This window comes from Macaca thibetana, chromosome 6 (assembly GCF_024542745.1).
Source record: "Macaca thibetana thibetana isolate TM-01 chromosome 6, ASM2454274v1, whole genome shotgun sequence".
Taxonomy (NCBI): domain Eukaryota; kingdom Metazoa; phylum Chordata; class Mammalia; order Primates; family Cercopithecidae; genus Macaca; species Macaca thibetana.
The window spans coordinates 6,202,379-6,222,529 of NC_065583.1; the positions used below are offsets into that span (position 1 = coordinate 6,202,379).

The window sequence follows — 20,151 nt, forward strand, 5'->3', positions numbered from 1 at the left end:
CTAACAGCTGGAAAGGGCAGGGAAAGGGGCTCTGCCCTAGAGCCTCCAGAAGGAAGGCCCACTTGTTCTAGACTTCTGACCTCCAGAACTCTAAGATAATATATTTGTGTTGTTTTAAGCTACTTAAATATGTAGTAATTTGTTATAACAGCAATAGGAAATGAATACAACACTGTTTCCTCTACTTAAAAAGGATTTCAAGTTGTACTATAGTGGCATAAGAACTACCAACTGGATGTGATGATCTGTGTTCCTCTGCCCCCAGAATTTAAAAAAACCCAAAAAACATGCAGACTAATCAGGAATGGCACATTAGCATTCTCACAAAAACAGGTGATCTCAGATCAGATAACATTTTATTATTAACCATGATGCCGTGTTTCAATTAGACAAGACTTCTTTCACGCATGAACTTACTTCCACCTTTAAGCACAGAAGTAGCTTGCACCCCAGACAAATTGATCCATTTTTAAAAACAGGAGTCCCACTTAAAAAAAACCAAAAACAAACACCAAAACTTATTTCCTATTCACATGAAAGTCAACAGCACTGAGCGTGGTGGCACGCGCCTGTAATCCCAGCGACTTGGGAGACGGAGGTGGAAGGACTGCTTGGACCTAGGAGGTTGGAGACCAAACTGGGCAACATAGTAAAACCCGTCTCTAAAAATCAATGGGGCCCACCAAGCATGCTGACATGGAGCACTCCTTATGCATGGGGCCTGGGCTGGGGAGGGTGCGCCTAGGCACGCCCTGGGCTGGCTCCGCTTTGTGCCTAGAGTCTATTCAGGGAGCGAGATGCTGGTATCCCTAAGGCCTTGGCCGCCATGTGGGGATCCCCAGGGTGCACCCCATTCCACTCGCCGGGGTCAGGGCTGGCCGGGTGACTTGGTTGGTCCGTAGCATTCCAGTGCGCACCTGCTGGCCCCGGGCAAGGCAGAGATGCGCTGAGGGCATGTGCTTCACACACCTGGTACTGACAGGTCAGCAGGGCTGGGTGGTGGGGCGGGGCTGCCGCGGGCACTGTTGTGGGGAGGGAACGAGGTCCTGGGGTGGGGGTGAAGGTGCAGGAATGGCCTTTGTTTATCCATGGTCTGGTTTATGCAGCCATCCATCTGGCAAATTATGGCCCCTGGGCTTGCCTGCAAGGTTGAAACTGGGTAAAGATCAGACACCTTGTTACAGAGGTGTCTTGAACATCACTCACAGTCTTTCATGACCTAGGATAGGGGCAGTGCTAGGACAGAGGCTTCTCGACTCCGGATTTCTGCAGACTGCGCTGGAGGAAGTCGTGCTTCCCAGCCTTGCGTTGACACTGGGAACAGTGTGAATAATCATGAAACCACAGAGGCTTCAAAAGAAAGTTTTGGAGAATAAGATATTTGCATTCCCATTGCAGATGCGGCAAGGATCATGCAGAATGTCCCTCAGAGGGCCAGACGGCACAGGACGCCAAAGAATGTGTTCCAGAGTGTGTGGGTTCATCACCCTCATGGCACGTGAAGCAAGTGAGTGATGCCAGGGAGAGTGAGGAGACAGTCAGTGGGGAGGGTGCTCTCTCTGCCCTGTCCACCTGAGGCTTTGAGAGTTATGCAGAAGCGCTGGGGGGGTGCCTTCAGGCACTCAGAGAGGCTAGGAGACAGGGGAGCAGGCCCCAGCCCGCCACAGACACAGAGGGGCCCAGGGAAGCTGTATTAGAGATGCTTACTGAGCAGTTACTTGCTGGCTTCAGGACTGCAGAAAGGCAGCAGCAAAATGTGATGGTTCACACAGCGGCACACTGGCAGGTTTCTCACATCCAGCAAGCTCAGTTTTCATGAGCTGAAGAAATGATGCAATGGGGTGTGGAGGGAAGAGAAGGGGCCTAGAACAGACGTGCTAGAAGGAAATGATTGGTGACAGACGGTCTCCGTGTATTGCAGTAGCTGTAATGTGGCTTCCTGGTGCTTGGCCAATTGAGGTGTTAATTCTAAGAATCTTTTTCATGAATGATTTTAAAGAAATATTTGGATTTTAATGGTATTAAGAAATTTTGGTGGGGTATGAGAAAAAAGTGGGACTTAAAAAATTCTGTGGTTGGCTGATGCCACTTATGCTAAGAAAAATGACTTTAAGGTTTGATCACATAAAGACATTCTCACAATGATGTTGGCTATCTGGAACTGTTAACAATTATAACATGATACTGCATTTAAATGAACAGATTATTTTACAGATGATATATGTTTAAAAATTATTTCACCCTTTAAAAGGGACAGAAATAATCTCATAGAGAAATTAAAAACTGTTTAAATTCAATCCCTTAACTAAGGTTTCGAGTAAATATAGTTTCATGGAGCCTCATCCCAATAGATTTCTGAAAGTCTTTTTATTTATTCATTCACAAACAAAATTAACTTATGCCTTCTGTACCCACTGAAGGCCTCTTATGTACTCAACACTGGCTTGGTCCTGGGTTTGGAAAGACCCAACACACAGCTGTTTTTTTCTGGCTGGTCCCTGCTGATGGAGGCCCCCTGCCCTGTGGTGTAATCTCCCTGATAACCTATGGAATGAGAACTGGACTTAAGCAAATACAATCTAGATTTCAGTCCTGATTCTGTTATTTCCTTTCTAGACATGTGACTGGGTGAATTACTTTACATCTCCGAGCCTCAATTGTGTCATCTATAAAACACAGATAAGAGTTGGCTCATAGAGTTGGTAGGATTAGCAAACTGAAGAGTATGAGTCTTTTATTAATCTTTATTAAGGTGCCAAACAAAAGTGCAATCAATATTAATAAGCTGGTTTTCCATGAGTGGAAGCTCCTGTCCTTACCGGCCATAGTCCTGTGCATAAATGCAGCTCCTGGTGCCAGGAATGGCTGCCTGAGCTTCCTGAAGATGATCAGAAACATGTAAGAAAAAGAATTTATCTCCAAGATAAACTTTATTTCAAATTTTTAGCTGCATGCTAAGAAAATGCTTAACTACTCGAGAAAAAAGAATTTTCCAAAATATTGTAGAAAACGAGTTAGCAGGGAATGTGCTTCATCAGGAGTTAGTAATAAAGACCTTTAATCTTGGCTAAAGATTAACAATGATAACTACGTTATTAAGCTGGAAGCCTGTTGGTTAAAACTACTGTATTGTGAGAGTTATGACAGGGTATGATTGCCCAGTTTGTTTAGCTAGGGCCAGGCAGGTGTGAGACAGCCCGTCAATCACTGCTGTCCACTGTCCAGGGGACATGACGGAGCACCCAGACACTAAGCTTTCCATGCATGGTTAGATTGCTAAATCCTTATGACAGCCCTCCAAGTTATCTTCCCCTGTTTTCTAGAGCCACTCGGAGAAATTTAGTGCCATGCCCAAGATGACACAGCCTTCACAGTTCTATCTGACTCTGAAACTCAATTCTGAGTCTTTGGAGGCCAGAGAACATGTGTCTGACAAGGACAATCACACTAACTCAAGGAGCCTAAAAAGCAAATTCCCTGATTTCTGTTTGGGCTGGGCATCTGCATATAGTATCCCTTTCTTATGGGCGTGGTCACACAGGGGATCGAATTATAGATCAGAGAGTTGAATTCTGTGCAAAGCATCAGATTCATTCCAAGGGTATTCCATTCAGCAATGGATTTGTGTTGCATATGCTTCCCTATTCCAGGATAGCTCTGCATGGAGACGTGGGGCCTGCCTAGAATCAGGAATACACGGAAAATCAAGGCCTCCTGCCCTTCCCACTGCCATGTCCTCCCCCCCATGCAGATCCCACTATTCTATTAACTTTAAAACACCCATCTACCAGGCGCGGTGGCTCACGCCCATAATCCCAGCACCTTGGGAGGCTGAGGTGAGTGGATCATGAGGTCAGAAGATCGAGACCATCCTGGCTAACATGGTGAAACCCCGTCTCTACTAAAAATACAAAAAAATTAGCCAGCCATGGTGGTGGGCCCCTGTAATACCAGCTACTCTGGAGGCTGAGGCACAAGAATCACTTAAACCCGGGAGGCAGAGGTTGCAGTGAGCAGAGATCGCACCACCGCACTCCAGCCTGGGCAACAGAGGGAGGCTCCGTCCCCAAAAACAAACAAACAAACAACAACAACAAAAACCAAAAACACTGATGTAACATTACAACCACTGCTCATATTCCGGTCCTCAAGATCAACTATGGGTGTGGATTTCTTAAGCAGTATTTTAGGATGGGTGATGTTATTACCAGTTAAAACAAATTCTATTGATTTCTATTTGAGATGGTGGTATCAGCTTGGAAAAAAATGACAAACACTACCCAACTGTAATATTTTAGACATATTCGGATGAAGTTTTACCATCCATTTATAGGAATCAACTCAGGGATGCCATATACCAAAGTCTATAAAACTACTTTACAAATTAACAGCTGCTAAAGAAAAACTTAGTAACTTTGAACTTTGTATAATTAAGTGCAGGTTTGATACATGGTCTAACTTAATGATTTTTCACTTTCTGGACAACAGCTCTTTGTTCCCCCCTTTTTAAAACAATGGATTCACTACTTCTGATTTCTTACCTTTAACCACAAAGGAAAAATTGGTCACACTCATGTTTCTACTCTAACCGAACGCAGCTCACCACTGCTACACAACAGGATACAGATGCCTGACTTCAATGTAAGGCTTCCAGAACAACAAAGTTCGATGACAGGTCTGCTCTTCCGGCCTTTGTGCCCTGGCTGTCCTGTCAGCTTTCTTTGCAGAAAGTGAGGAGCAGGAAGGGATATCCTTGCCAGTTGGTGCCTTTCTGTAGCCATCCCCATGGGATTTCATAAAACTTCTACAGAAAATTAAGAACATGCTAAACATTTCACTGATCCTGAATTATGACACCCCTTGCCACACAGGTTCCTCTCTAACAACTGTAACCACAGATATCATCCCTCTTCTGAACATCCAGGTGGCCTGAAAGCCTCAATCTAACCTTTGAATATGTACTGAGCTGAGATGGGAGCTGATAGCTCCTCACTGCCAAACACTGTATTTTTTTTTTTTTTTTTTTTGAGACGGAGTCTTGCTTTGTCCCCAGGCTGGAGTGCAGTGGTGCGATCTCGGCTGGCCGCAAGCTCCGCTTACCGGGTTCACGCCAGTCTCCTGCCTCAGCCTCCAGAGTCCTGGGTCCACAGGCGCCCGCCACCACGCCTGGCTAATTTTTTGTATTTTTAGTAGAGACGGGGTTTCAACGTGTTAGCCAGGATGGTCTTGATCTCCTGACCTCGTGATCCGCCCGCCTCGGCCTCCCAAAGCGCTGGGATTACAGGCGTGAGCCACCGCGCCTGGCCCAAACACTGTATTTTTGAAAGTGAGACACCTGCTCAGTGCTGAGGAGAGAAAGAACCTGCTTGAGGTTCCCGAACTTCTTGGTAGCCACCCCATTCATCCTCCCAAACAATTCCCTCTCATCTTTTACATCAAGTCTGAAGCTGTAGGAGCTGCAAAGCCCCCTCATTTACCTGCATCCTCCTTGGGCACCTATGACAATGCCAGGAACATTGAAGCAGATCAAACGGGGGATGGACAAAGAATGGAGAATCCAGAGGCACCCAAGTCAAAATCTAGAAGTCAAGGCAGAAGAGGGACTAGGACTGTGAGAAATGCACAAGGGAAAAGCTATGGGGACTCAGAAAAGAGTTGCCTACGGAGCAGCTAAGTGCCCAAGCTCTGGGGTCAAGCAGAGCTAGGCTTTTTCATTCAGGCAGCCAACAAATATTCACTGAGGGCCTTCTTGGTGCAGGCAATTGTTATGTGCCGGGGATAGAAAGGCTGAGCAAGACAAAATAGGCCCTGTTCACATGAGGAGAAGGAAACAACCACCTTTAATTTCAACTAGTGACAAAAGACACTAAAGAAAAAAATCCAGAGTTTGTGTTACAAACGGTGTGTGTGGGAATGGGGGTGCAATTTTAGGCAGCATAGCCAAGAAAAAGCATCTTTGAGAACGCAGCATTTACGACTGAGACTCAGATGGCCTTGGACTATGGATGGCCAGCTGTGCGACCTTGGGCACTCAACCTCTCTCAGCCCCAGTTTTCTCATCTGGAACCCAGTACCTCGCAGGGCTGGAAGAGTGTAAAACTACATGGACCTAAGTCACCTGGCACGCACTTAGTAGACTGTTTATTGTCATTCTGGGCAGGTTAGAGACCTGTGACAGATGTGAAAGTTCAGGAGAAAAGCAACTACTATTCCAAGAATCTACTTCCTTGCACATCACCTCCCTACTGGATTGCGAGTTCCAGGACAGGAACCAGGTGGTCTCCCCTCCGACCCCAGCACCAGGAGGCAAAGCTGAGAGCGCGGAGCGCGGGGTCAGGCACCGGGCCACCTGGCTGCCGCTGTCCGGGACGCAGCCATCTTGGTGTCCCCGCGGCGAGTTCGCCACGCAGGCGCCGAAGACAGCGCGGCCAGGCGCGCGGGGACGCGGCGGAGGGCTCTCCCCACCGGAGAGGAGGCCCACGGGATGCTGGGCCTCGGGATGCTGGAAGCGGGGTGCTGTCCGGCAGCAAGATGGCAGGGATCCCCAGGTGCAGGGACCCCCCGGCCCGAGGCATCCCCGGCCTGCGAAGGGGCTTCCGACCTCCCAGCCCGGGGTCTCCCGGCAGCCGGCCCGCAGGTGCACGGCCCAAGCCTGCCCGAGCCTGCGCGCCTCCGCCGGGCCCCCTGGGCGTTTCCCACCCACCTGGCTTTGCCTGCCTCCCGCGACTCACCGCTCCCCCCGGGCCGCAGCGTGCGCAGCTCGCAGGTCCCGCTCAGTGCAGCCTTTGCCGCCACCGGAAGCGCTTCTCCCGCCACGGTGTCCTCGCGCGTCCCCGGAGCGCGTCCTCGTGCGGGCCTGCGAGCGCGCGTCCGCGCCCCGGAGCTACAGGCTCAGGGACCCGCCCTCCCGGTCCAGGCCCCGCCCCGCGCGCGAGACTCCGCTTCTGGCTTAGCGACCGCGCCCCGGCTCCGGGAGAACTCCAAGCCCATCCTCACCGTGGTGTGGGGCTCTGCGCGGGCCGGGGCCACTGTTTTCCATTTGGGTTTCCCTTAAGGAACTGCCTCTCTATCATTTCTTTATTCCCGGGGCCTGGCATAGCCAGCGTCCATTCACGCGCTCATTTACCCAATTAAAGTGTGGAGCTTGGCAAGACTGGCGCTACAAGGCGATTTTAGGACTTTAGTGCCACAACCTGATTTACGTCTTAAAAAATACCGCCGTCACCACCACCACCCCGTCTTCTTTATGGAAAACAGACTGTGTGGGAGGGGATGTGCAGGCAGAGAGGCTGTTTAGCGAGATGCTGAGGTTATCCAGGAGAGGAATCATGGTGTTTTGGACCAGGTGGGTAACCTGGGCATATTTAAAGGGCAAATGAAATCTAATAAATGGTGAATTACATCATAAATTTCATAGGAAGATTCCATTTTTAAAGATGTAAATTCTCTCCCAAATGACCTATGACAATTCCAAAAAATTTTTTGACACTGGTGTGCATGGTGGAGTGTGTGTTATAACTGCACAAGCAGACTGCAAAATGTATATGAAAAAAATAAAGAGCCAGAAATAGCCAAGCAAGCTTTGAAGAAAAGAGCAAGGCCGAGTGACTTGTCCTACAGATACAAAACTTGTTATAAAACAATGGTAAATAAGAAAGGTGGTGTGTTTGCTCCGGGGTCAGCGAAGCTTCATGGAGCCAAACAGAGTTGCCAGCCATGTGGAAACCTGCACATGTAGAAACCTGCTGTGATTTGGCATCGCAGGTCAGGGGAAAAAGGTTGGATATTCGTTAAACAGTACTGGGATAGCCAAATCCCTACTTGTATAATGCATGAAACTAAACTCCAGGTGGATTAACGATCCAAATGTGAAAAACAAAACTTCTAAAACTTAAGCAATATGTCACAGATAGTTTGAGTGGTATTCCTCATCCTCCAAATTCCTGTGAATATTTAACTAGCTTTTTCTCTGTACCATACCCTGTGCCAAGTGCTGGGCTCAAAAAGATATACAAAAGATCGCCCCTTCTTGGCTGGGCACTGTGGCTCATGCCTATAATCTTAGCACTTTGGGAGGCCGAAGTGGGTGGATCACCTGAGCTCAGAAGTTTAAGCCTGGACAACATGGTAAAACCCCATCTCTACCAGAAATACAAAAAATTAGCTGGGCATGGTGGCACGTGGTCCCAGCTACTCAGGAGGCTAAGGTAGGAGGATTGCTGGAGCCTGGGATGTGGAGGTTGCAGTAAGCTGCGATTGTGCCACTGCGCTCCAACCTAGGTGATAGAGTGAGACCCTGTCTCTCTCTCTCTCACAGAAAAGAAAACTAACAATTATTTACAAATTTACAAAAGAAAAAACCAAAACCAGTTTCTCCAAAGAGCTTATGAGCAAGGAGATAGACATGTAAATACTTGCTTAAAATAAATGGTAACAATTCAATAGGAAACTTGCAACAGTAGAGTGTGGAATATATTGTATAACTAAGTGTCCTGAGAACACAGAGAAGGGATTGACTAGTTGCCTGCAGAATGGGCATGTGGAAGAGGTTTAGTAGATACAAATGTATCAGTTGTCTGTTGCCACAGTAATGCTATATGACAACCACAAAACCTTGGGACTATGCAACAGTAAACATTTAGTTTTGTTCCTGAGTGTATGGGTTGGCTGGGAGGTTCTGCTGACCCGAGCTGGGCTCTGCAGAGCTTGCTCATGTGTCTGTGGTCACCTTTGGGCCATCAGTGGCATTGCTGATCTTGGCAGAGCTCTCTCATAGGTGTCTGGGGCCTCAGCCAGGATTACTGGGTCCGGATGGCTCTGCTCCACGTCTCATTCCTGCAGCAGGCTGGCCTGGACATGTTCACATAGCAAAGGCAGAGAAAGGCTAGAATAGATGAACTCAAGGCCTCTTGAGGCCAAGGCTTGAAAATGGCAAACCTTCATTTCCAAGGCATCCTATTGGTCAAAGCAGGTCAACAAGGCCAGCCGCTATTCAGGGTGAAATAGACTTTATCTTTTGATGAGAGAAACTGCCAAGCAACATGGCAAGCAGGTGTAGATATATAGACTGGTGGAGAATTGTGGATTTTTTTTTTATTAAAAAATTCCGTCATGTGTAGTTTTTGTCTTTCCAGCATCTCAATTTCTCTTGGGGAATTCCCCTCCCGCATTTCACTGGATCTTGTCCAATTATCAATCATGGTACTTGATCTTCTCCTGTCTGCCACAGTCATGGGTACGTGGCCCAAGCTGGGCCAGAATTCCACCCTGAATTTATATGTAGGTGCTGGGGAAGAGAAGTAACCCCTCCTCCCTGCCTCCCTTCCCCACCACACACATATATTGGGACAACTGATCTAAGAGAATGTGGATTGAGGGCCGCTGGAGCTGTGGAAGGGAAGCCAGGCTAAAAGATGTGAGAGGGACAGAGGTCAGATGGCATCATGTCAGGCTCTGGACTCAGCCAAGCCTGAGGCTAGATCTGCCTCCTGGTCTGCCTCCTGGGCTTCCAGCTATGGGAGTCAATAGACCCCACCCCCACCCCAACTCTTTTCTTTTCCCTTGCTTGTCTTTTTTCCTTCTTTTTAAAATCTTAAGCTCTTGTGAGTTGGATTTTCATCCCTGACTAACTGGGGTGAGGAGATGTTCATAGAGGTGGTGACATCCGAGCTAGTGCAACTAAATTTGAAAAAGTGGGAACAGCAGATGGATGAAGGAAGAAAAATGAGAGGGAATTAAAAGTGGGAAGCAAGCGTTTATATGATTTCCAGTCATTGTTTCAAATACAGCTCCCTGCTAAATCTCCCTGCTAGATTTTTAGTGTATTCCCTTTGAATATTGTAATTCCTTTGCTGACCCATCAAACTTCGGTTCAGAAACAGCTTCCATAAAGCTAAAATGACATTTCTGTTTAATTCAGAAAACAAATGCTTGGGAATTCTTGCTAGGCTTGCATCAACAAAAGTTGCAAAACCCTTGCATTTTAATATGGACTTTGACCATTCAGGGAACAGCAAAGACAAAACAATGCTTAAATCAGCAAAGGTGGGGGGGCATTTCTGAGCATAGCAAAAGTTCAGGGAGCTGAGGAAAGATCTTGCTGAATGTATCACAAAGGGAAGTTTTCATCAGGGCAGAACAGATAATCCAGTGAGAACCATATTTTTTGTTGGTTTGTTTAAATTAACTCTTTAATTAAAACTTTAAGTTCCAGATGATATTAGCCATGTTTTTTTTTTTTTTCATTCTCCCTCTGTTTTTTTTTTCTCCCAGAGCCTCACTCCGTAGCCAGGCTGGAGTGCAGCGGCGCTATCTCGGCTCACTGCAACCTCTGACTCCCTGATTCAAGCGATTCTCCTGCCTCAGCCTCCCGAGTAGCTGGGATTACAGGCACCCGCCACCACACCCAGCTAATTTTTGTATTTTCAGTAGAGACAGATTTAGTAGAGACCATGTTAGCCAGGATGGTCTCCATCTCTTGACCTCGTGATCTGCCCGCCTCAGCCTCCCAAAGTGCTGGGATTACAGGCGTGAGCCACCTCGCCTGCCCCCCATGTTGTTTTTGGTGATAAAAGAAATATGTAATCAAATGAATTTGAAAAGTACAGAAAAGTATAAGTGTATACTCAATGCTACTCCCCAGAAATCTCCCTGCTAGATTTTTAGTGTATTCCCTTTGAATATTGTAATTCCTTTGCTGACCCATCAAACTTCGGTTCATCCCATGCTTGAGTTTCAGCTCTCTGTATGCACAAGCCCAGAAGCACGCGGCACAGTGCTCTGCAGGTGGGTCCGCGTGGGTTCTGATTCCACCTCTGCCTGGATCGGGTGTGAGACCCTACACAAATTAGTTCCTTGACCTTGCCGTGCCTTGGCTTATGTCTAAATGGGGTAAGACTAACACTTACCTGGGGCCATCGTGACTATTACCTGAGATTACATATGTGCAGAGATGAGCAGGGCGCCTGGTCAGTGTGAGCCTTGTTAATTGAGAGCTGCTTTTCTTAGAGTTGCAGCTTCATGGGTCCTGCGGCACTTCATAAACTCTCTCTGCATAGTTTTACAGTCTTGTCTTCTCTCTAGACCATGAACTCTTTCAAACAAGAAACTCAGTGTCATTCAACTTTCTATCCCCAGTGTCTAGCAGGACATCCAGTGAATGCCGTATTTGTTTGCTAAATATGTGGTGAGAATCCTGGTACATGTATTTTATGTTTCACTTTCTTCACTCAAAGTTATATTTTATAAACATGTTCTCAGGTCACATCATAATCTTCATTATGCATTCTTTCATGCTTTTTATTCAGTAAATGCTTATTGAAAACTGACTAATTCTACATTAGTCGTTATTCTAAGTGCTAAGGAGGCTACAGTGAATGGAACACATGTAGCCCCTTGCCCTCACACAGCTGATTGTGTAGGAAATGAAGACAGACAATAAACACAATGAATAAGTAGAATATATAAGGCCAGGCATGGTGGATCACGCCTGTAATCAGCACAGGTGGATCAGCACTTTGGGAGGCCAAGGTGGGCAGATCTCATGAAGTCGGGAGTTTGAGACTAGCCTGACCAAAATAGAGAAACCCGGTCTCTACTAAAAATACAGTATTAACTAGGTGTGGTGGCACGTGCCTGTAATCCTAGCTACTTGGGAGGCTGAGGCAGGAGAATCGCTTGAATCCGGGAGGCAGAGGTTGTGGTGAGCTGAGATCGCACCATTGCACTCTGGCCTGGGAAACAAGAGCAAAACACTGTCTCAAAAAAAAAAAAAAAAAAAAAAAAGTAGGATATATAGCATGTTAGAAGGTAGTAAGTCCTATAAGTAAACAAAGGAGGGGGTGTGGAGGTGACAGGGAGCTGGGCCAGGGGAGACCTAGGGGAAGGTGCCCTTTCTTGCTTGAATGGCTGTAGAACATTTCATGGAGCAGCTGCATCAGCGTCCACCCGACCTGTCAAAGAAAGTCTTTTTGTAGTACCCACTCACACACATTGGATTCAGTGTGTTTTTTTCTCAGGTGAGGGAAGACCTGGAGATTCTGGGTCCAGAAACTCAGCAGAGCCTTACAGAAGGGAGGGAGAGGAATGCCGGTAACTGAGTATCCACTGTGAGTGGGGCAGGCAACACATACCCTAACCACTTGCACAAACATCTTCTCTAGTCTTCAGTGCATCCCTGAGGGGTTAATTATTTATATCAGTCAGGCTTCTCTAGAGAAATTGACCAATAAACTATATATCTATATCTCTCTATATATACTATATCTCCATCCATCTCTCTCTCTCCATCTATTTGTCTAGAATGATTTAAGAAATTGGCTCACATGATTGTGGTGACTGGCAAGTCTGAAATCTCTAGGGCAGGTCAGCAGGCTGGAAACTCAGGCAAGAGTTGATGCTGTAGTCTTGAGGCTGAACTTCACTGGGAGAATCAGGTTTTCCTCTTAGGGCCTTCAACCAATTGAATGAGGTCCACCCACATTACTGAGGGTAATCTTTTTTGTTTAAAGTCAATTCATTGTAGATGTCAACCTTATCCACAAAACTCCTTCACAGCAACACCTAGATCGGTGTTTGATTAATTCACTCTATAGACTAGCCAGGCACATAAAAGCAACCATCACACTACTCTGCCCCTGATTTTACATCTCCTTTTCCGCTCTTGCCTCTAACTGTTCAGTCCCTGATCTCTTGGAAAGGTCAATAAAATCATGTGCCCTCTGCTTTTAAATAATCAACAGCTTCCAGTTATACTTATGGTAAAATTTGAACTCTTTACTGTGGCCTATGGACCCTCATCATCTGTCCTGTTCCAGTTCTTCAGTTTTACCATATGCCACTGCTCCCTATGCTCATGGTAGTGCTGGCTCAACAGGGCAACTTTACCTACCACAGGGCCTTTGCATATGCTGTTCCCTCTGCCTGGAATGCTCTCAGGTCAAATGTCACTTCCTCAGAGGTGCCTTCCCTGATCACCTGTCTGGAGTAGTCCCTCCCACTCACACTGGAGCTCATTGCTTGTTTATTTCTTTTGTCGTACTGTCACTTTTCAGAATTACCTCATTTAGGCCAGGCGTGGTGGCTCATGTCTGTAATCCCAGCACTTTGGGAGGCTGAGGTGGGAGGATCACTTGAGCCCAGGAGTTCAAGAGCAGCCTGGGCAACCTAGTAAAACCCTTTCTCCACACAAAAAAAAATTAGCTGAGCATCGTGTGGCACACTTGTAGTCCCAGCTAGTTGGGAGGCTGAGGTGGGAGGATCACTTGAGCTTGGGAGGTTGAGGCTGCAGTGTGCTGAGATCACGCTACTATACTCCACCCTGGACAATAGAGCAAGATTCTTTCTCAAAACAAAACCAAAAACAAACTAAACAAAAAATTACCTTGTTTACTTGTTTTTGATTTGTTTCTTCTCTATGTTTTCAGCTAGAATATTCTACCATAAGGGCAGGAATCCTGTCTTCTTTATCCTCTGCTATATTCTCAGTTCCTTGAAAAGTGCCTGCAGTTGCTGTCACAGCCCAGATTATGCCACGGAAGCACTGTGGTGAGGACTCTGTGGCTTGCACCCCTGAACACTGGACGAACGCCACTCCTCTCTTGAAACTAGTTGTTGCAGCCACTACCAGAATGGAGTCTCCACTGCCTGGGCAGGAGCATCTGGCTGAGCTGAGGTCACATGCCAGGCAACATCAGGCCTTTCCCGTAGAGACCAATGACGCCTGCCTCCCACTCAGACACAGAAGTCCCCTCCTGCCCTTTCTCAGTCAGGACACCTCCACTCCCGACATCACATCATCCTGTTTTCTGTCACCCGCTTTCCATAATTTCTGACACTAATTTTCAGTTATTAGTGTCACCTTCCTCAGAGGTGCCTTCCCTAACCACTTGTCTGGAGTAGCCAAGAGTAATTGCGTTGTTGGTCATTACTTTCAATGGCAAAAACCACAATTATGTTTGCACCAAGCTAATATTCTGGAACTCGTTCATGCTCTGAAATATTTATTATTCGTATAAATGGAATCATACGGCTACACTTGTGTGTGTATATGTCTGACTTCTTTCACGCAGCGTGTTTTTGAGTTTTATCCATGGTGTTGGATTTTTCCCCATTGGGGCATAGAATTCTGTTATATATCACATTTGTTTTTGTATTCAGTTTTCAACTGACGGACCTTTACAATATTTCCAGTTTGGGGCTATTACAAATAAAGCAGCCAAGAACATTCAAGCACAAACTTTTTAAAAATATTTATTTATTTATTTAAGTTCTAGGATACACATGCACAACGTGCAGGTTTGTTACATATGTATACATGTGCCGTGTTGGTTTGCTGCACCCATTAGCTCGTCATTTAATATGAGGTATTTCTCCTAATGTTATCCCTCTCCCATTCCCCTGGCCAGCATTTCTTGTTTGAGAGTGAAAGCCCAGTCAGCCTCACATACAAAGCCTCTGAAGAACACATCATGAATTGGCTCTTTGTTTAAAAGTAAAGAATGCTAAGCATCGCTTAGAAGCCAATTATGTCTTTGAAATCGTTTCTGGAGGCTAAAGACAATGTTTATTATTCTGAGAAAACTGAGCTACTCCATTATGGGGTTTAAGGGACTGGTTCTTAGTCAAATTAATCGTATTATATATAATAGGCCAGAATTAAGGAAGAAGTAATACTTCACATTTCTTTTTGCCCTGGTTCAGCACTTGCTGTTCTGTTTCCTGTGCTTTTTGGAGAGGAATACCATAATACCATACTCTGCTTGCTGTTTAGATTCAATCCATGCATTCATCCCACATGTCTTTGCTGAGCACCTACTCTGTGCCAGCGCAGGACAGGCACCAATTAGTGAGTGAGACTGAGTCTCTCCCTTAGAGAAGCTTGCAGTAAACGAATACGTACACATTCCGTGGGTGATACGCAGGATGAAGAATGTGGGATGAGAGGTGAGAGCAAGGCAGGATGGGAGCCTATTTTAGAGGAGATGTGGAGGGAAGACCTCCCCGTGGAGGTGATGTTGGAGCAGAGGCCTGAGTGGAGGAAGGGAGTGAGCAATGTGGCTAACTGGGGAAGAGCATTCCAGGCAGAGGGAAGAACAAGTGAAATTTGCCTCAGGACTGTCCTAAAAGCAGATTGTAAAGGAAGCTAGAGTGAATTTCTGATAAGGATATTGACCAGATTGAGACATGGGGAGGCTGAGGGTAAACTAAGTCAGGGCTCCAGCAAGTACATACGGCACCGTTGTAGGAATTTTGCAAGGTTACCCTCTCTGGCGGACAAGTTACAGCCAACCTCCTGAGGCTCCTGTCTGTGATTGAAAGAGCCCCAGGCAGGCCCAGCTCATAAACAGAGTCCCAGGTGACTTCCAGCTTCCTCCCGCTCCCCCGGGCAGGAGCATCTTTGTGCAGTGCACAGGCTGCACAACTGAATGTGGCAGTCCTCACAGAGGGTCATTTGGAACAGACTTATCCAAGTCATAGGCAAATTGCAACATAAAGTAGACATTCTTTTTCTGGTGATTTTGTTATGGATTTGAAAACTCTCACCAAGAACCCTGAAACATTTGTGGTGGGATAATATATCGAGATTTTGGCAGTTAGCTGATTAACTGATCCAACCCCCAACTCCCTTTGCTATTCCCCTCAGTCTCCATCAAATGACTGAGCTGTTCTGGGCTAATTTTCTCAATGATAAGCTGCATCCAGGCAGAAGGAAAGGCTCTAGACTTGGAACTCTAGGGTCAATAAATCTGAATCCTTAGGGGAATGGAGAAAGTCTGAATGGAGACAATGTGTTTGAAAGAAATCATTCACTTTATCCCTGCCCCATTTCTGTTTTCCTGTCGTCTGTGGGCAACAGCTGTAACACATTACAAAATGTTTTTGCAGAATATGTAATGTTTTGGGCATATGGTTTTAAGTTATAAAAATGGTATTCTTTTGGAGATCCCATTTGCTTTCTCACTTGTCACTCACTACTGAGTGCTTGGGATCTGTTTATGTTGTTTTGTATAGATCTAGTTTGTTCTTTCTAACTCCTGATAAAATTCCCTGGTGTAGAGCCACCACATTTTACTTATCTACTACCTAGGATGCATTTTTACTTATCTACTACGTAGGATGTGTTATGGTACTTCTCAGTACCATAAACCCTGCAAAAACATATTAACGCATATCCAGTTATGGTCTTGTTTAATAAGGACTCCAGAAACATATCCGAGGGTGAAATTTCTGTAGATACATGCATGTCTAATTTAGATAGCACTGCCAGAGGACTTTCCAGAATGATGGCATTGTATAACTCATCACCAGTGTACAAAAATGCTCCTTTTTTTCATGTCTCACCAAGACTTGGTATTATACTTCTTTCTAAGTTTTGCCAATCTGATGGTAATAAAGTGCTATATTGTCATTTTAATTTGTATTTCTTTGGTTATTAAAAAATTTGAGAATCTTCTCATCTACTTATTAGCACTTCTTTATGTTTGTTGCCTTTTTTCCTTTCCTTTATCTCTTAGTAAGCGTTCCAAGTCTGCCAAAAACATTGCGAATATCTTCCCCCAACCTGTCATCCTCCTGTTAGTTTTGTCTACAGTATACTTTTGTTGAACAGATTATCTTGAACATTGGTGTAATTAAATCCATCAGTTTGTTTTTCTTTTGTTTTGGCCTTTTGATGTCTTATTAGAGAAGATCTCCCTCAACACTGGGTTTAAAAGGTTTGCTCTAATGTTTAATGCTTTAGTTGTATAGTTTACACCTCACATTCGGGTCTTTCATTCATCTAGAAGGTAAAATGTAATCTAAAATCTGTCTAGAGTTTGTATGCAGTATGAGAGGTGGGAATTCAGTTTTACTTTTCTTCAAAGAGTGAGCCAGTTTCCCTTGCACTCTCAGCTAAACTGGATCAGGGCATTTAAGGCATGTAGAGATTTACTGCTCCCACAGAATGGGAATGATTCCATCAGGCTGAAGGAAGAGGAGAGCAGAGGGAAAACGTGGAAAACTCAGACATTAATGTGTTCCAGGGAGAAGGAATCTGCATCCTGCTTCCCTGGCAGAGCATAGTGATGAGCCTTGGGAGACGGGGACTTCGCTTCATGGAGATTTTTGGGCTCTCAGTGTGGGATATGGAAACAGAGGTAGCAGATCCAAACTATCTCGTGGATGGGAATGAGGGATATGCAAACATAAGTACTGACAGATGGATGTGCAACTATGTAAACAGTGAGCTCTTTGAACTGAAGCAAGATCACATGGGCCCTCCCAGCATGTCCTGGAAGTTGGATGTAATTCCAAGAAAATGAGGAGATAGGTAAACTTTGAATTAACTAAGATAAACATTCAATCACCCCGGTGGGAGGAGTGCTCCAGATAGAGTTGTTTTTTTTTTTTTTTTTTTTTTTTTTTTTTTTAAGCTCAATTATGGGAAATGCTCATGTTATTGGCTAACAAGTGAAGTTCACGCATACATCTTTATGGTTTCAGTTTGTTTTTCTATATCAAACAAGGTCATGCCTGAACTAAACTTCATCAGTTGCAACCATAGGTTGGCTGAGAATCCAAGAGTTTGGCAAAAATCAATGAAAGCATCCTGTGAGAACCAGTTGCCTATATGAAACTTATAATAAGGAGTATCATATAATTTATTATCGTTTGTAAATTTTGCTCTACACATCCTTTATGTCAGCATATTTATAATAAATTTGCTTGATAGGTGCAGCAAACCACCATGACACACATTTACCTATGTAACAAACCTGCACGTCCTGCACCTGTACCCCAGAACTAAAAATAAAAATTCAAAAATAAAATAGATTTCCTCTCTCTCTATACACACACATATATTCAGCATGTATATACACATGTAGTATATATGTATATGCATGACAGCAAACCTCCTGAGGCGCCTATATGCATATCCACATATGTGATATATCCACACACATATCCATAGTGTGGACCCCAGCACTCCCCGTTAGTGTTCTGGGTTCCAGAACCAAGAAGCGTCTCCTCCAAGATGGAAAGAACCTTGTCTTTAACAGCAATGTTGAGCAGTTGAATTACAGGCAAATCTGGGGTAGCTCTTCCTGGGGAAGAAAATGTTCTCATTGCTTAAGCTAATTAAGTTGGAGTTTCTACTTCTTGCAGCGAAAATGTCCTCATTGATACCCTGATTGTGGAATAGTTTGGGGGCTAGTTGCTAAGTAATTGTCTTTCTGCTCCAAACCCAATGTTCTGCCTGATGCTTTGTGATTCTATGACTCTGCAAGCCACATTTGTGCTTTGCCAGCTGGCTCACATGCAGACCTAGGGAGGGAGGAAAGACTGAAAGCGGATGGAGAGACATGTCCCTTCCTGTTTGCATCTTATTCTTGTTGGCATCACTCCAGTCTTGCTTCTTCATCGAAGAGCTAGGTTTTTCCCACACACCCTGATTCAGCCCCATTACACCGCTTCAGAGATCCCAGCACGTCTCCGCAGGGTTCTGGGTCCTGGAACCGAAGGGCCTCTCTAACCTCTGGGCCAGGAGCACCAGCCAAAGAGTGCTCTCTTTTCCCCAGGTCTCGCCCATTTCCTATCCCAGCCTCTCCTCTTCGTCCCCTGCTATTAGGAATGGTAGTTGATTCCTGCAGTTGCTACATTGTGATGACTTCAGTGTTCTGTCACCTGTTTAAACAATTCTTTGGATTAAATCCTCTGTTAAAATAACTTCTGTATTTTCTGTTTCCTGATGAATTCCCAGACAGACAGAATGTGTTCGATGGACATTTGTTGATTATCTTCCTATATAATGACTCCCTTTCTTCTGCTGAGAGAAGCAGTCACTTGTGCCCCATTTTGTAGCAGTCGCTTTTTTGGGGGACGTTGAACCCAGATTGCAGCTCCAGGATGATTTGCTTAATCCTACTAGCATGTTATGTGCCCGTGGTTGCAGTTCTTGGCTAAGACAAAGGGCGTGTGTCCCAACTGGGGACAGAGAGAGGGCCTCCAGGATGGCATGGGAGGCAAAGCATTCTGGAGGCCCAAAGGGAGAGGTGGGTGCTGCTGGGAGGGAGTGCACCGCATGGGGCCAGAGGATTATGCTGACGTGCCCAAGTGCATGGCCGAGAGAGGGAGAGAAATCCATTGCCTGGCCTTGATGCTGACCTTCTGGAGTCAGTACAAGCTCTGGGCTCTTCCGTCATTAGTCTCACCTCTGGATAAATCGGACCAGATGTTCTGTTACATGCAATCTAAAGAGCCCTAACTGATGCATGAAGACAGGAAACCAGGGTTTATTGAGCACACAACACATGTGTAAGCTGTGTTGTTGGGCCCTCTTTGTACTGCTGTTTCCATAGTACACATGAGGGAACCAAGTCATAGACAGGTGAAGTATTATGCTCAAAGTCACACAGAAAGTAAGTGCAGAGCCTACATATTTTTCTCAGACAACATTTTGTGATGAGGATAACTATAATTCAGGTTTAACTGGCAGCCAAACTATCTATGCTCTCAGAGAGAGCAAGGGGGCAGGTATTTAAAGAGGAACATATAGAAAAGGGGTTTTCACATGGAAAGTCTTTGTCATCCTGACAGGATTATTCTTGTTGACTTTATTGAGGCACAGTTTATATAACACACACTGCACAATTCATGGTAAGTTGTGTAGTTTACTCAGTTTTGACCAAGGTATATACATTTGTGTATCTACTATCACAATTGAAATTTAGAATATATTCAGTGTCCAAAAAAGTTTCCCTTGTGTCCCTTTGCAGTCAAGCCCCCATCCCCAAAACCATTAGTCTGCTTTCTGTAGCTCTAAATTAGCCTAGCCTTTTCTAGCATGCCCAATCAATGGAATCCCTATAGCATGTTGTCTTTTGTGTCTGTCTTGTTTTCCTTATCACAATGGCTGTGAAATTCCTCCACATTACTGCGAGCATCTGTGCATTGTTCCTTTTCATTGTCATGTAGTATTCCATCGTATAAGGATGCTGGATTTTTAATCCATTGAACAGATAGGATTTTTGAAACCAGCTTCTTGGGAGCCACTGGAGTGGGGCTTTTGGTCAAGAGGCTTTACCAGGCATAGTGGCTCATGCCTGTAATCCCAGCACTTTGGGAAGTCAAGGTGGGAGGATCACTTGAGGTCAGGGGTTTGAGATCATT

The 20,151-nt window shown here is 45.3% G+C and overlaps 1 protein-coding gene across 6 annotated transcripts in view; it reads right to left on the bottom strand.

The window, feature by feature from the left end:
- SFXN1 (sideroflexin 1) overlaps positions 1–6,835 on the bottom strand; it is a 49,629-nt gene extending 42,794 nt beyond the window's left edge. For 3 of the 6 annotated variants that reach the window (XM_050793253.1, XM_050793248.1, XM_050793249.1), the window contains exons 1-2: positions 6,732–6,835; positions 5,478–5,579 (exon numbers count right to left, since the gene is read on the bottom strand). In XM_050793253.1, the coding sequence (XP_050649210.1) occupies positions 5,478–5,483 (6 nt within the window). In that variant the 5' untranslated portion in view covers positions 5,484–5,579; positions 6,732–6,835. Of the gene's footprint in view, positions 1–1,707; positions 2,259–2,819; positions 2,879–5,477; positions 5,580–6,703 lie in introns of those variants that run through there. The other 3 variants (XM_050793251.1, XM_050793252.1, XM_050793250.1) reach the window with 3 other exon arrangements.
- Between the last annotated feature and the right edge of the window lie 13,316 nt (positions 6,836–20,151).